We start from the raw sequence: 13,344 nt of genomic DNA, 5'->3' as shown, positions 1-13,344 counted from the left end.
TGAAAGAAGTCCTGGTTCAGCTGTCAGTCATGGACACCACACAACAGAAGTACCAGGAACTGTTCTGCAGGATTTGCTGAAGGACACAATCCAATCCAATACTGCTGCACTCAACAGAATCTATTATCAATGCTTCATTTATGAATCTGGTCCAGGATGAAATTGTGTATACAAATATGAAGCAGGTATATCCATCCCCAGTATCAAGGCAATGAATCATCATACATGGAATCCACACAATTTAAAGATAGACATTGAAAAAATATTAAGAGTGCCTTTGAAATCAATATGTGTTATCTTGGTTCTGTGATAACAATAAATTCCTTCAAACAGAATGTCTGCAATGGAACACACAAAGCTTTGGCAATAGGAGATAAGTTGTTGTCCTTAATATTTCCTTGGTGGTTGCAGCAGCTGTCTCTTCTGAGGGATTCTACAAGTTGTTTGTAATTTATTGATACGCTCCACTCTTTTGGTGTACAAAGGTATTGTATAATGTTCAACAAAAATGACTGTGTCAATTATCTATGCTCTAATCTTGTCAAAGTAACTATAATCTGTTGTACAGAAGGCTGTTTTTGAAGACCTTATAGACACGTTGGCTGAAAATGCTGAAACAAGACTACACTGGCTGTTTGCTTCCGAGCACAGTTCTATAAGTTGTTTGAGCTATAACGCCTTCATTGGCCGAGCTCAGGCTACCAGAAGAATTACTTGTTCCCACATGCATTTATCATGCAGTAAGATTCCGCCAAGATCTTTCTCTGGATTTCCCTTACTTTTTGACAGAAGACAAGAAGTGACTAGGGATACGTCAAATCAAATTGCAAACAGCAGATATGGAACTCTTTCCTGGCCACCTTTATACTGGAGCTTAGTTGTGCAGACTTAAACAATGTCAACTTTTTACATCCATCTCTTGCGCTGCCTTGATCTGTTACATCTTTTCCAGCCTTGTCGGTAGTCACACTATGAGGTAGAGGCACTATGCTAAGAAGATGCTAATCGTCTTCAGTCCACACCCTTCCCACCCCCCCAAAGCAAAGACTGGAGACATGTAGAAATTCATGGCAACCGTGTCATATTTTTAAGGGAACTGAAACTAGCAACACCACACACACACACGGGGGGGGGGGGGGAGGTCGGAACAAATCTAAAAATCTGCCTGCAAAGTTTGGTTGGAGTACCTTCAACAGTAACCAGTTGTGCAGTAGACTAAGCTACAATTACGGGGAGAGCATGCTTCCTCGAATACCATCTGCTTTGTCTGGTCCCTTGATGAACAGCATCTCCCTCAGTGAATACCGTAGAAGACTGCAGGACCTGCTTTTATTTGGCAGATACTGCCCAACATTGCTCAGTACACAGGCCTATGAAGCATGTCTCCCAAATTTCACAAGTCCCTCTTAATAATGAACATGCTTTACCAATTATAATTCCTATAGTAAAGAAACAAACAAAAAAGTAGCCTCTGTTAGATCTATTGGAGCAGCCTCCAATGAAAGAAATCAGGCACAGTTGTTAAATATGTTTAATTTTTTAAAAAATAACTGATGGCAAAATAAAATATTTACATCACATCATACTGTGTAAAGGCGCAACATCAATATACAAAGAAATATACATGCAAAATAAAGCAAAACTTTAACTAAAATACAAAACAAAATAAAAATTTATAAGCCAAAACGTTATGGTTGGTTTGAATATGCATCCATCCAGTTTTGAGTTTAATTCTTTTTTAAAAGTTTCTGTACAACTTTACAAAAAAGAAAATGAAAAACAAAAACAAAACACAGCAATAAATAGATTGCAACAGAACCTGCAACATTAAAATTAAAACCCAAGTGAATGTACATCTTAAGACTTATGGCTACATCTACTTTGTATCAGATGCGAGCTTAGTTTCAACAGGCATTACTTACACCCGCATGCACGCATGAGCACGCACACACACACACAAATGGATGACTGAACACCCATGTCCACTCACTGACACATGGAAAGCGATCAGTGTCTAAATATTCCACACATTGCCTTAATCTTAAAAACCATTTTCAAAAACAGACAGCTGCCATTTATCAGGTTCAGACTGTAACGGCTTGTCTGTACTTCTCCAAAGAGCACAAAATTCATTCAGTTATTGTACAGAAAGAAATATACAAGTCTGAAAAATCTAAAAAGGTAGAGATTGATTTTGTGGGAAAAATAATACTTTGGCATTTTGAACAACAATAACAATCGAACAAACTTCTGTAAAAACATCACCCCATTTTTCTTATTCAGTTTGCATTTCAGGAAATGAAACTCATTTTACAATCCCTTTAAAACCAACTCTAGTTTTGAATAAAGTTCCAAGCAAAGCCCCCAATGCAACTAGTTAATGACCCCGAGATAAAACCTGAACCCTCCCCCACCCCCCAGCCCTGGAGATGCCAAACACAAAGTCATAAAGCTCGCCATACTAGGAGTGTGCTTTTTTCTACCTGTTTATTACACTTACAACAGAGGTCCTCATAAATAGTTGCATAAAATGTTAAAGCCACAACATTGCACATGATATGAAATTTAAAAAAAAGTGAGTGCATTGACAGTATGTTCTTCCTGCTGTATTCTGCTTGACAGTGGAGGTTGGCCTGTCAGACATCCAACCTGTGAGTCCTTTTCTGATAGGTCAAGTCAAGGCTGACCATAACTGAAGACCCGCACTGTGGTATACCACCATTTAGGGAGACGGGAGAAAAGAGGAGGGGCAAAAATCAAAGAGACATAGACTGAAGGCAGGTAAACAGTATATTTACAAGTAAGGCCTACATTTTATCAGAGCAAAATGGTTCATTCTATTTGTATGCAAAAATCTTGAGGTTGGATGAACTTAGAAGCAAAGTCTGATCTCAGTGCATTGCTATGCTGAATACACATAGGTGAGGCAACTGGTAAGCTGTATGTCCGAGTGGGAAAAAATCAGATGGGTCAAAATGGACTCCATCTGGGTGGGCAGCTCGTTTGCTCAGTCTTCTCTAAGCAGCAGAGGCTGTTTGTCTTTTGCCTTTTAATACCAGTGCTTGGAACAGAGGCGCATTTCCTTTGTCTAAAATAGTGAAAATGCTAGTTAAAGATCATTTGCAAAATTTTGATTGTTTGACATTTTTAAAAAAGGATTTTTTTGTAGAAACCTGAATAAAATACTGTAGTCGTAAGTGTAAAGTTCTTCATTGCCTGTTGCAGAGTACAGTACTATAGTCCTCCACCCCAACGTAGTTTTGCACTGCTAGTCCCAAGTACTACTGTGTGTAGATTTACTTGGAATGCATTTCCACACGATGAATATGCTAGCAACTGATTGGCTTTTTATTTTTTTTCTTCACCCCAAATTCAAGTCAACAGCTGATTGGCAGGAGAGCTTCATCCTTAGTTTGATTGGCCAGTGAAAGAGAATGAGAGAGAATGTCGCAGTTAGATTAAACTTTTGGCAAGAGTCTGCTCTGTAAGAAGTTCTTAATGCTACAAATGGGTCGAACATCATTCTGGTGTTTCCGCCGCTCAATGAACGAAGTCAGCCGGGCCGTGTCAATGCTGTCAGCGCCTCTGGCACTGCCGGGCTGCAGCCATTGCTCCTGGAGGGCCAGCGCTGCCGCAGGACGCTTGGAGGGGTCATCCTGCAGCAAGAAACATACAAAATCTTTGGCCTTCTGGCTCACTCCTTTGAAGTAGTCATCTGGGAAGCTAAAATCTAAGTGACAAATGTTCAGGCAGGTTTCCTCTACACTTTCATCCAGGAAAGGAGACACACCACTGAGGAGGACATATGTGAGCACTCCGATACTCCACATATCTGAGGTCAGGGAAACAGGATTTCCAAGGATTATTTCGGGAGCTGCAAACTCTGGGTTCCCAAGTAACTGGTGGATGTGGTAGGTGGTATTGAGCTGGACAGCGTCCCCAAAGTCAGCCAGTCGGATCGTTGCTTTGGCTAAGCTCTTGTCCACCAGAATGTTTTCGGGCTGAAAGATAAAAAGAGAGGACGTTTCACAGCCCTATCAAGAAAACATGTTTAAAGAATCGCACCACCTGTACTTTCAGGTGAAGAGAGGAGTCAGCCCTTGCCACCCAAGGCATTTTTAAAAATATAGTCAATAGTATTACAGCTTTTACAAAGGCCCAAATAAAACCAGCACATATCAGCTTATTGACTATAACACACATACCTAGTGGACCTGTTAAGTAAAATTCAGGTATCTGCTAATAGAATTCTGTATTAGGGAACACAGAACTTCTAAAACTAACCTTATATTTTTTTTGTATTGTTTTCATATATATTTCCAAATATTAATAAAGAATATACATACACAAAAAGGAAAAATAAAATACCAACAACAACAAATATATATAGTGTTTGACTTTCGAATATCTCCATTTTCCATTATTTTAAATTTAATTATATAATTATTATTGTTTCCTTATTACAAACTGTTAATCAAAAGATAAAAAAAGAAATAAGTTCCATTTAATATAAACAATTACTATGTATTTCTTTGTACATATAGAAACCATTTTTGCCAATCTGATTGGTAATAAAACTGATCTTAACCAACATCATTCCCCACTGCGAAGGCCACAATCATTTCCCTTCAAGTCCCATTCAAAGGGGGGGTGGGTCTGCTTCTGAGAAGTTATTAAGCTTTTAAAACAATTTAGGCCAGCGGATTTGCCTTCCCGGAGCACTTGCCCTGGCAGAGGAGCGATCCTGCTGGCGCGCAGATGCCACCGCATGAACGTGGTGCCAGGATCCCAGTGGGCGTGGCAGAGGCGGGACTGGTGAAGAAGTGGACGATGGTCAGCTCCTTCCTGGCCTTTGCCAGCCTTGTGCCAGTGGGCTGTGGTCCAGACTTCAGCCAGACTTTTTGTTGGCGTGAGTCCTGGCTTCTTGGCAGCAGGGAGGCTGCTGCCGTTTGCGATGCTCCCCACACTGCCAGGTAGCCTCTTTGGGGGCGGTGGCCTAGTGTGGCGGGGGCTTACGGATGGGGCTGCTTATTATTTAAGCTTCAAGATGCACAGACCAGAGAGCCAACAAGCTGTTTCTGGCTCTTGACTTGAATAACATAAGTGAGATGCATTCTGTCCTCTTTGCACCTGACTGTTCTGATGGTATCAACATGTGAGCAGGACACATCACTTGAGAATTTCTTAGAGCTGTGGTGGCGAACCTTTGGCACTCCAGATGTTATGGACTACAATTCCCATCAGCCCCTGCCAGCATGGCCAATTGGGGGGGCTGATGGGAATTGTAGTCCATAACATCTGGAGTGCCAAAGGTTCGCCACCACTGTCCTAGAGAGACTGGCTCCCTGGCTCGACAGGAGGCCAAACTCACTTCAGCTGGCCCCCCTGGAGGCAGGGCCTGAGGCGTCTGCCGAGGACTGCTCTGAAAGGCTTTTTGAACAGTCAAAGTATCAAGCGTGGGGAGCGGGCGTTCTGGGCCTCTCTCTCCGTCTGGGTGAAGCCTTGCACAGCTGGGGCTGAAGTGGCACCTTAGATTTGGACGGGCAGGGCTCGGGGGAGGACAGCCCAGCTCACCTTTAGGTCCAAGTGTGCGATTCTGCAGTTGTGAAGATACTGCATAGCTTCCAGGATCTCTCCCAAGTAGAGCTTGATCTTCCCTTCGGTGAGGTTTCCCCACTGCACAATGTAGTCCAGAAGGCGCCCCTGGTTGGCTCTGGGGGAACATAAGCAGCAAACAAATTCAGCTCTCAGGAGGAGGAAGAATGGATTTTAAAATTTTAGGAGTGTATTTCTAGGTCAACTGATCCACATTATTAATTGCATTATTTATCTTCAATCAACAGAAATGGTCATTTCCCCCCCCCCCCCCCCCGGTTATTTTACCCAAATCTGAGCAAGTAGTGCTCAGATTTTTACAAAGTAAAAAATCTTCAGCATAGTTACTACCAATACAACATTTCTTTTTTGTTTGCAATTGACTGTGGTTGTAAATCTAAAGACCAGGAAAGGAGTTGGCTTCAATATTCCTTTTAGAAGAAGAACAGGAGTTTGGGACACCTTTCCCTCCTGTAAGGAGAGACAAAGTGGTTTACAAGCTCCTTTCTCTTCCTCTCCCCACCACAGACACCTTGTGAGGTAGGTGGGGCAAGAGAGATACAAAGAACTGTGACTAGCCCGAGGTCACCCAGCAGGATTCATGTGAAGGAACAGGGAAATAAATCCAGTTTACCAGATAAGGCTCTGCCACTCATGTGGAGGAGTAAGGACTCAAACCGGGCTCTCCAGATTAGAGTCCCCCTGCTCCTAACCACTCTACTACATCGGCATTCTTAGTCAGCTGAATGGCAGGGATTCAGCCGAAGACAACCGGTCTCTAAGTCGAGGAGGCTGCTGAGCTGCTCAATGTCTGCTTCGGTGTTTCCTTGGCAAATCTGACACTACCATGTACATCTCTCCGACTGAATCACTCAAAAGCAGGTTTTTATGTCCTATGATTGTTTCTCATGCAGTGCAAAGAATACTGATAATTTCCAATCCCTTCACTCTTATTTAAATCAGAGACAGTAGAACTCTGAGGCCTACGGGGACTGTAGGATGGTGGCATCTAGTTTATCCACATATTTTACAAAAGGAATTGCTTCCATGTCCAGAAAGGAGGGGGTCACTTTCGCTAAAGAATTTGGGACTTCGGTGTTTGAACTGGAATATCTCAGCAGGCAGCAGACTCAACGGAAGTGCTGACCATGCAGAAGAAGTGACATTCCCAACTTGGTGCTTCCATAGGGTTGGACCCAATCAAGTGTTTCACTCCATGACATCAAATCCTCCTTACTACAGCCCCTCCCCCTCCATCACACGGAGCACTTTTTCAACCTCATTACAGGAACTCCAGGGTAGCTTTTTGGCAGCTCTTCTTTGTGGACCAGGAGAACATTGGTTGGGCCCACCCTCGGAGTCCCCAAATGCTCCTGGAGGCCAAATGTAGATCATGGGCCAAAAGGTGGTCATCCTGGATGCCAATCATAGTGAACGTTCGCATATTGGACAGGAGTAAAATATCTGCATGAAGAAACTGAGAAACCACGCACATCTCTAACACCAAGATGTAACTGCTGGAAGTCTCAAATGTATCGAGAAGGCCCACGAGCTGAGGGTGCTGAAGATTCTGCATAATTCCCAGTTCGTGGGTGACCTGGTCACGCTTCATCAGCTTCTTGTTCACAAACTTAGCGGCTACTTCATGCTTGGTCCCCTTTTGATCACATCGCTTGATGACAGAAAACCTGCCCCTGGAAAACAGCAGGTGGAAACCGTAAGGTCAACTCTATCAAACATATGAAGCATCGAGGATAACTGCGCTGTTTCTCACATTTCTCAGGAAAAAAACATTCAGACAGACAGTCAGAAATGGGGCTGAAGTACTAGGTACACTTCCATCCTTCGAGATGAAATCGATCAAAAACTTGTCAGGGATGCTCTGGGGCGGCTGAGCCTGCATCAAGCAGGGGGCTGGACTGGAGGAGTAGAGTAGAGTTGGAAGGGGCATAATGGCCATCAAGTCCAGCTCCCTGCTCAATGCCGGATCAGCCGCCCTAGAGCATGCCTGACAAGTTTTTGATTGATTTCATTCCGAGGCATATGGGGGGGGATGGTGCCTGTCTTCTCCGGGCGCCCCCCGCACTCAGGGGTGCTGACCCCTGCCCCTGGCCTGCATGGAGGCTGGGGGCGAGGCTGCCTGTGGCTGAGCCCCACCCCTGGCTTCCGTGCAGGTTGAGTCCCGTCCCCCCAGCCTCCAAGCAGGCCAGAAGGCCTGGGGAGGGCAAAAGCCAGCCTGCACAGAGGCCGGGGGCGGGTGGGGCTCGGGGCTGCCTGCTGCGGAGCCCCACCCCCGGTCTCCTTGCAGGCTGAGCCCCACCCTCCCACCTCCATGCAGGGCCTGGAGAGGGCAAAAGTAAGCCTGCACGAAGGCCAGGGGGCGGGGCCTGGCGGCAGTGGGTGGCCCAGGTGGGTGCCCCGGCTGCCTGCCACTGAGCCCCGCTTTCCCCAGCCTCCCTGTAGGCTGGCTCCTGGTGGCGTGTGGCTAGGGGGCTCGCCTTTTGGTCATGTGTGGGGGGTGCCGGGCGCTACATGACCAAAGGACGTGCACCCAGGGATATGGATGACCCCATGTCCCTATAGGCTGTACGTCTCTGCTCTGCTCTGCTCTACTCTATTCGATTATTAAGTTGCTGAGGTATTTGGCAACAAAGTATCATCAATTGAACAATGTTAGTTATTATAATTCTAAATTGAGACCTACAAAAATTGTTGGTGTGTGCGAAAATATGGGAACGATGAAAACAAACAAAACAAAAACAAAACAGTGAACCAAAGAGAACCTTTTCATAACTGCAATACACTAAGCAAAGAAGTAATTCTAAATTTTGAAACAGTTAAGAACATATTCCTTAAACTTAAAATAGGACAGAAACTCCCACCTTTTTTCTCTAGTATGAAAAATCTGGAGTAAAATTCCTTAACATCAGGGTACTCCAGCTGCTTGATAGCCCCCTTTCCAACAGGATCTTCACCTACGCCTTCAACTGAGTTAAAACATAATTAACAGCAGCCCCCGTACCCATTAATGATGGCCAGACACAAATTCCAATTTGTAACCATCCTTAACAATACTCAGGACCCAACTATCTTGAGTAACAGTCTCCTAACTTGAAAAACTTTTTGACAACCTACATTTAAAAATAGGGGTTGTACATTATCTTGCGGGTTATTCAGAAGGCTTTCCCCTGCCTCTGAGAAGACTTTGACCCAGATAGCTGTTGTTTCTTCTGTCCATAGGACTGATCAAGCGTATAATGAGGATACTACTTCCTTTTATAAGACCCTTGGTGGAAGTCCTTCCTATAAGGCTGCCAATGCCTCTGATAACTAGGCCTCTACCTCTGCTGTGATGGAGTTGATCACACCCAAAGACTTGGCCGTCTTTTGGTTCTCCATTAATCTGGCCAATGTCTCACCCGTCTTTTCTGAAAATAGAGTGTTGCCCTCAAAAGGGCAATTTTCTACTCGCATGTTACTGACCCCGGCAACACTGTGCTCCTAAGCCATGCACGACTATGGCTGTGGCCACATTATGTCCAGCTGTTTCCACACCATGTCTGCTGGCATTAACTTGCTGCTATGATACCTTGACAGTATCCACCTGAATCTCCTTCGCCTGAGTCCTGGCATCTTCAGGCAAGCGCTCCAGATGTTTTCCAGTCTTTTCCCATAGTTGCACTTGGTGCGCCTCCGTAACAGCTAAATAATGACAAATCCTCACATTCAGGGAAGCCGGCCTAGATGACTTCTTCTGTCTTCAGGCCTCTGGCTGTCGCTGCTCCTTGGGTTGAATGCCTTGGCTGTGACTCCTTTGCTTGCATTTCCTGAGTCACCAATGATGAAGGACGGTTCAGCCCATTTTTAAAAACTTGGACAGTGTTAAGGTCTTGCAACCTTAAGCCAATAAACGCTCTCCGAAGTATTGTTCAGTAGCGTTTATTGAATAGGCATCGAAGCACCAAAGCTTGGCAAAGCCAGCTCTGACAATGCTGGCATTCACAGTCCACTTTATCCCCGCCCCCCATTGAACGCCCCCTCTGATTTTCCCCAGAGTTTGGAGCTAAGCTGCCACAAGGTCGGCAGCAGACAGCAAGAGAAAGCCACCTGGTTTCCCACACTACGAGATTACAGATGTAACACCGTTCTTATGGGACAGGAGTACCAAGGGAAGTAGTTGTCTACAAAGGATGTGGAGCCATAAGGTAAAGATCAAGGAAAGAATGGTCAGATGGCAGTGGATACATATAACAGGCAGGTTACATATATCTTTCCAGCAGCAGCAATTTGTTACTTTAAGCAGTTGCCTGGTTCCGGGAATATATTTCAATCACCCAGACAGCATCCTCTGGACAGACAGCAAGAGCAAAAGATAACTTTGCCACATCTACTACCCACTTTTGATTTAGACCATTGGCCAGGTTAATGGAGAACTCCCACTCACGCCAGCTAGGTGACCTTGGGCTAGTCACAGCTTTTCGGAGCTCTCTCAGTCCCACCCACCTCACAGGGTGTTTGTTGTGAGGGGGATGGGCAAGGAGGTTGTAAGCCCCTTTAAGTCTTCTGCAGGAGAGAAAGGGGGGATATAAATCCAAACTCCTCCTCCTCCTCCTCCTCCTCCTCTTCTTCTTCTTCTTCTTCTTCTTCTTCTTCTTCTTCTTCTTCTTCTTCTTCTTCTTCTTCTTCTTCTTCTTCTTCTTCTTCTTCTTCTTCTTCTTCTTCTTCTTCTTCTTCTTCTTCTTCTTCTTCTTCTTCTTCTTCTTCTTCTTCTTCTTCTTCTTCTTCTTCTTCTTCTTCTTCTTCAACAAGGGGTGCAGCATTGCCTTCCCCACATCAGCATCACAATGGGAATCGATGTTGACAGCATAATGTCAGATGAATGTGGGAGCTGAGAACATAAGAACATAAGAACTAGCCTGCTGGATCAGACCAGAGTCCATCTAGTCCAGCACTCTGCTACTCGCAGTGGCCCACCAGGTGCCTTTGGGAGCTCACGTGCAGGATGTGAAAGCAATGGCCTTCTGCTGCTGCTGCTCCTGAGCACCGGTCTGCTAAGGCATTTGCAACCAGAGATCAAGGAGGATCAAGATTGGTAGCCATAGATCGACTTCTCCTCCATAAATCTGTCCAAGCCCTTTTTAAAGCTATCCAGGTTAGTGGCCATCACCACCTCCTGTGGCAGCATATTCCAAACACCAATCACATGTTGCGTGAAGAAGTGTTTCCTTTTATTAGTCCTAATTCTTCCCCCCAGCATTTTCAATGAATGCCCCCTGCTTCTAGTATTGTGAGAAAGAGAGAAAAATTATCTGTGTCAACATTTTCTACCCCATGCATAATTTTATAGACTTCAATCATATCCCCCCTCAGCCGTCTCCTCTCCAAACTAAAGAGTCCCAAACGCTGCAGCCTCTCCTCATAAGGAAGGTGCTCCAATCCCTCAATTATCCTTGTTGCCCCTCTCTGCACTTTTTCTATCTCTTCGATATCCTTTTTGAGATGTGGCGACCAGAACTGAACACAGTACTCCAAGTGCAGTCGCACTACGGCTTTATATAAGGGCATGACAATCCTTGCAGTTTTATTATCAGCTCCTTTCCTAATGATCCCCAGCATAGAGTTTGCCTTTTTCACAGCTGCCATGCATTGAGTTGACATTCCCATGGAACTATCAACTAAAACGCCCAAATCCCTTCCTGGTCTGTGACTGATAGCACTGACCCTTGTAGCGTGAATGTGAAGTTTGGATTTTTTGCCCCTATGTGCATCACTTTGCATTTTGCTACATTGAACTGCATTTGCCATTTCTTAGCCCACTCACCTAATTTATCAAGGTCCGCTTGGAGCTCTTCGCAATCCTTTGTGGTTCTCACCACACTACATAATTTGGTATCATCTGCAAACTTGGCCACCATGCTACCCACCCCTACTTCCAGGTCATTTATGAATAGGTTAAAGAGCACTGGTCCCAAAACGGATCCTTAGGGGACACCACTCCCTACATCTCTCCATTGTGAGAACTTCCCATTTACACCCACCCTTTGCTTCCTGTTCCTCAACCAGTTTTTAATCCATAGGAGGACTTCCCCTCTTATTCCTTCATTGCTGAGTTTTCTCAACAGTCTCTGGTGAGGAACTTTGTCAAAAGCCTTTTGGAAATCCAAGTAGACAATGTCCACTGGTTCCCCCTTATCCACATGCCTGTTTACACCCTCAGGACCACGCTGCTGCTTTGCAAATGTCCAGGATTGGGATGGAAGCAAGGAAAGTGGCCAAAGAAGATTGGGATTAGTAGAATTGGAATTAGTAGATTGGAATTAGTAGAAATACCATACACTGGGAGAGGGCAGTCCATTTTGGCAACTGAATAGGCAACTGAATAGGCATGAAAAATGGCTTGGGAAACACATTGGGATAGTATCTGGATAGAGACTTGGTGCCCCCATGCGGGTCACTGAAACAAATGAACAAGTGGTTGTCCTTTCGAAAAGGGCTGTCCAGGTAAAATAACAGAAAATGGCGAACATCTAAGGTATGCAATGCCTTGTCTGATTCTGAAGAGAGTTTAGGAAAGACCACTGGGGGAACGATGTCCTGTCCTAGATGAAAAGGGGATGCTACTTTGGGAAGGTGTTCCAGGCTAGGTCTGAGGACCACCTTATCCCCATGAGCTTTGAGGAATGGGGAATCACTCCGGAGAGCCTGCAGATCACCCACTCTCCTCGCTGAGATGTCAGTCACCAAGAAGGCTGTTTTATAAGAATAGTGTCAGGGGGGTTGTATCTAGGTGATTGAGATGCATTCCTAACTCAATGTTGTTTCCCAAGAGTTTGGAGCTAAGGCACCCCAAGGTCGGCAACAGATAGCAAGAGAAAGCCACCTGGTTTCCCACCCCACGAGATAACAGATGTAACACAGTTCCCTTCCTGCTATATGTTACCCTTTCCAATTGGAACATTCTTTCCTTGATCTTTATTTTATGGCTTCACACACTGAGTAGGTAACTAGGCTTTGGTCTCATGAGAACTGGGAACCACAATCCTATTACAGGATCATCCAGGTTGCCAAAAGAGGTGTAAAATGCTCTCACTGTTGAGGTCTTCCTGCAATGGAAAAAAGAGAATGTTGCCCCTGGTGAGCTTCCAAAGGACAGGGAACCACGGCCATCTTGGACAGTGAGGGGCGATGACTATTCCTGAGGGCTTGTCTGCTAGAATGTTTGCCACCACAATCTGCAAAAGGTTGAAGGAGAGATAGAGGCACAGAAACCTTCGGCTCCATGCAAACTGAAAGGCTTCCCCCATCAAGTTGTGGAGTTCTTGCCCTAGAGCAGAACAGGTGACATTGGACATTCGGGGCAAAGCAAACGCACAGGAATAAGAGAGGTTCTCGTTATCCTCCCTCTGGCAGGTCCAAAGGCAAGCTAAAGGCATCACTAGAGACCCCCGTTTCACAACATACTGTGTCAGTGGGGTGTTGTGTGGTTTCCGGGCTGTGTGGCTGTGTTCTAGTAGAATTTTTCTCCTGACGTTTCGTGTGCTTCTGTGGCTGCCATCAGAGGATCTGAAGAGCCGCAAGTGAGGCAACCGAAAGGGATTTGGCCAACACTTCCCTGCAAAGCCCTTCAGGAGCCAGTGATTTCTCCCACAAGGAGGCCTTCAGGCACGAGGCCCTCGCAGCCAGAGATTTCGGAGCAGGGAGGGCAAAGAAGGAGCACGTAGAGCGGGTCTGGCCTTTTCCAAGCCGCAG

General features: G+C 45.3%; 1 protein-coding gene across 4 annotated transcripts in view; it reads right to left on the bottom strand.

Annotated features, from left to right (window-relative positions):
• Positions 1-1,513: 1,513 nt before the first annotated feature.
• TRIO (trio Rho guanine nucleotide exchange factor) overlaps positions 1,514-13,344 on the bottom strand; it is a 312,768-nt gene continuing 300,937 nt past the window's right edge. For all 4 annotated transcript variants that reach the window (XM_048507596.1, XM_048507598.1, XM_048507600.1 and 1 more), the window contains 3 exons: positions 7,089-7,289; positions 5,575-5,713; positions 1,514-4,001 (listed from right to left, as the gene is read on the bottom strand). In XM_048507596.1, the coding sequence (XP_048363553.1) occupies positions 3,459-4,001; positions 5,575-5,713; positions 7,089-7,289 (883 nt within the window). In that variant the 3' untranslated portion in view covers positions 1,514-3,458. The remainder of the gene's footprint in view (positions 4,002-5,574; positions 5,714-7,088; positions 7,290-13,344) is intronic.

Source organism: Sphaerodactylus townsendi, linkage group LG09 (assembly GCF_021028975.2).
Source record: "Sphaerodactylus townsendi isolate TG3544 linkage group LG09, MPM_Stown_v2.3, whole genome shotgun sequence".
Taxonomy (NCBI): domain Eukaryota; kingdom Metazoa; phylum Chordata; class Lepidosauria; order Squamata; family Sphaerodactylidae; genus Sphaerodactylus; species Sphaerodactylus townsendi.
Note: the sequence above shows the minus strand (reverse complement) of the source record. Positions and strands in the feature narration are given on the sequence as shown.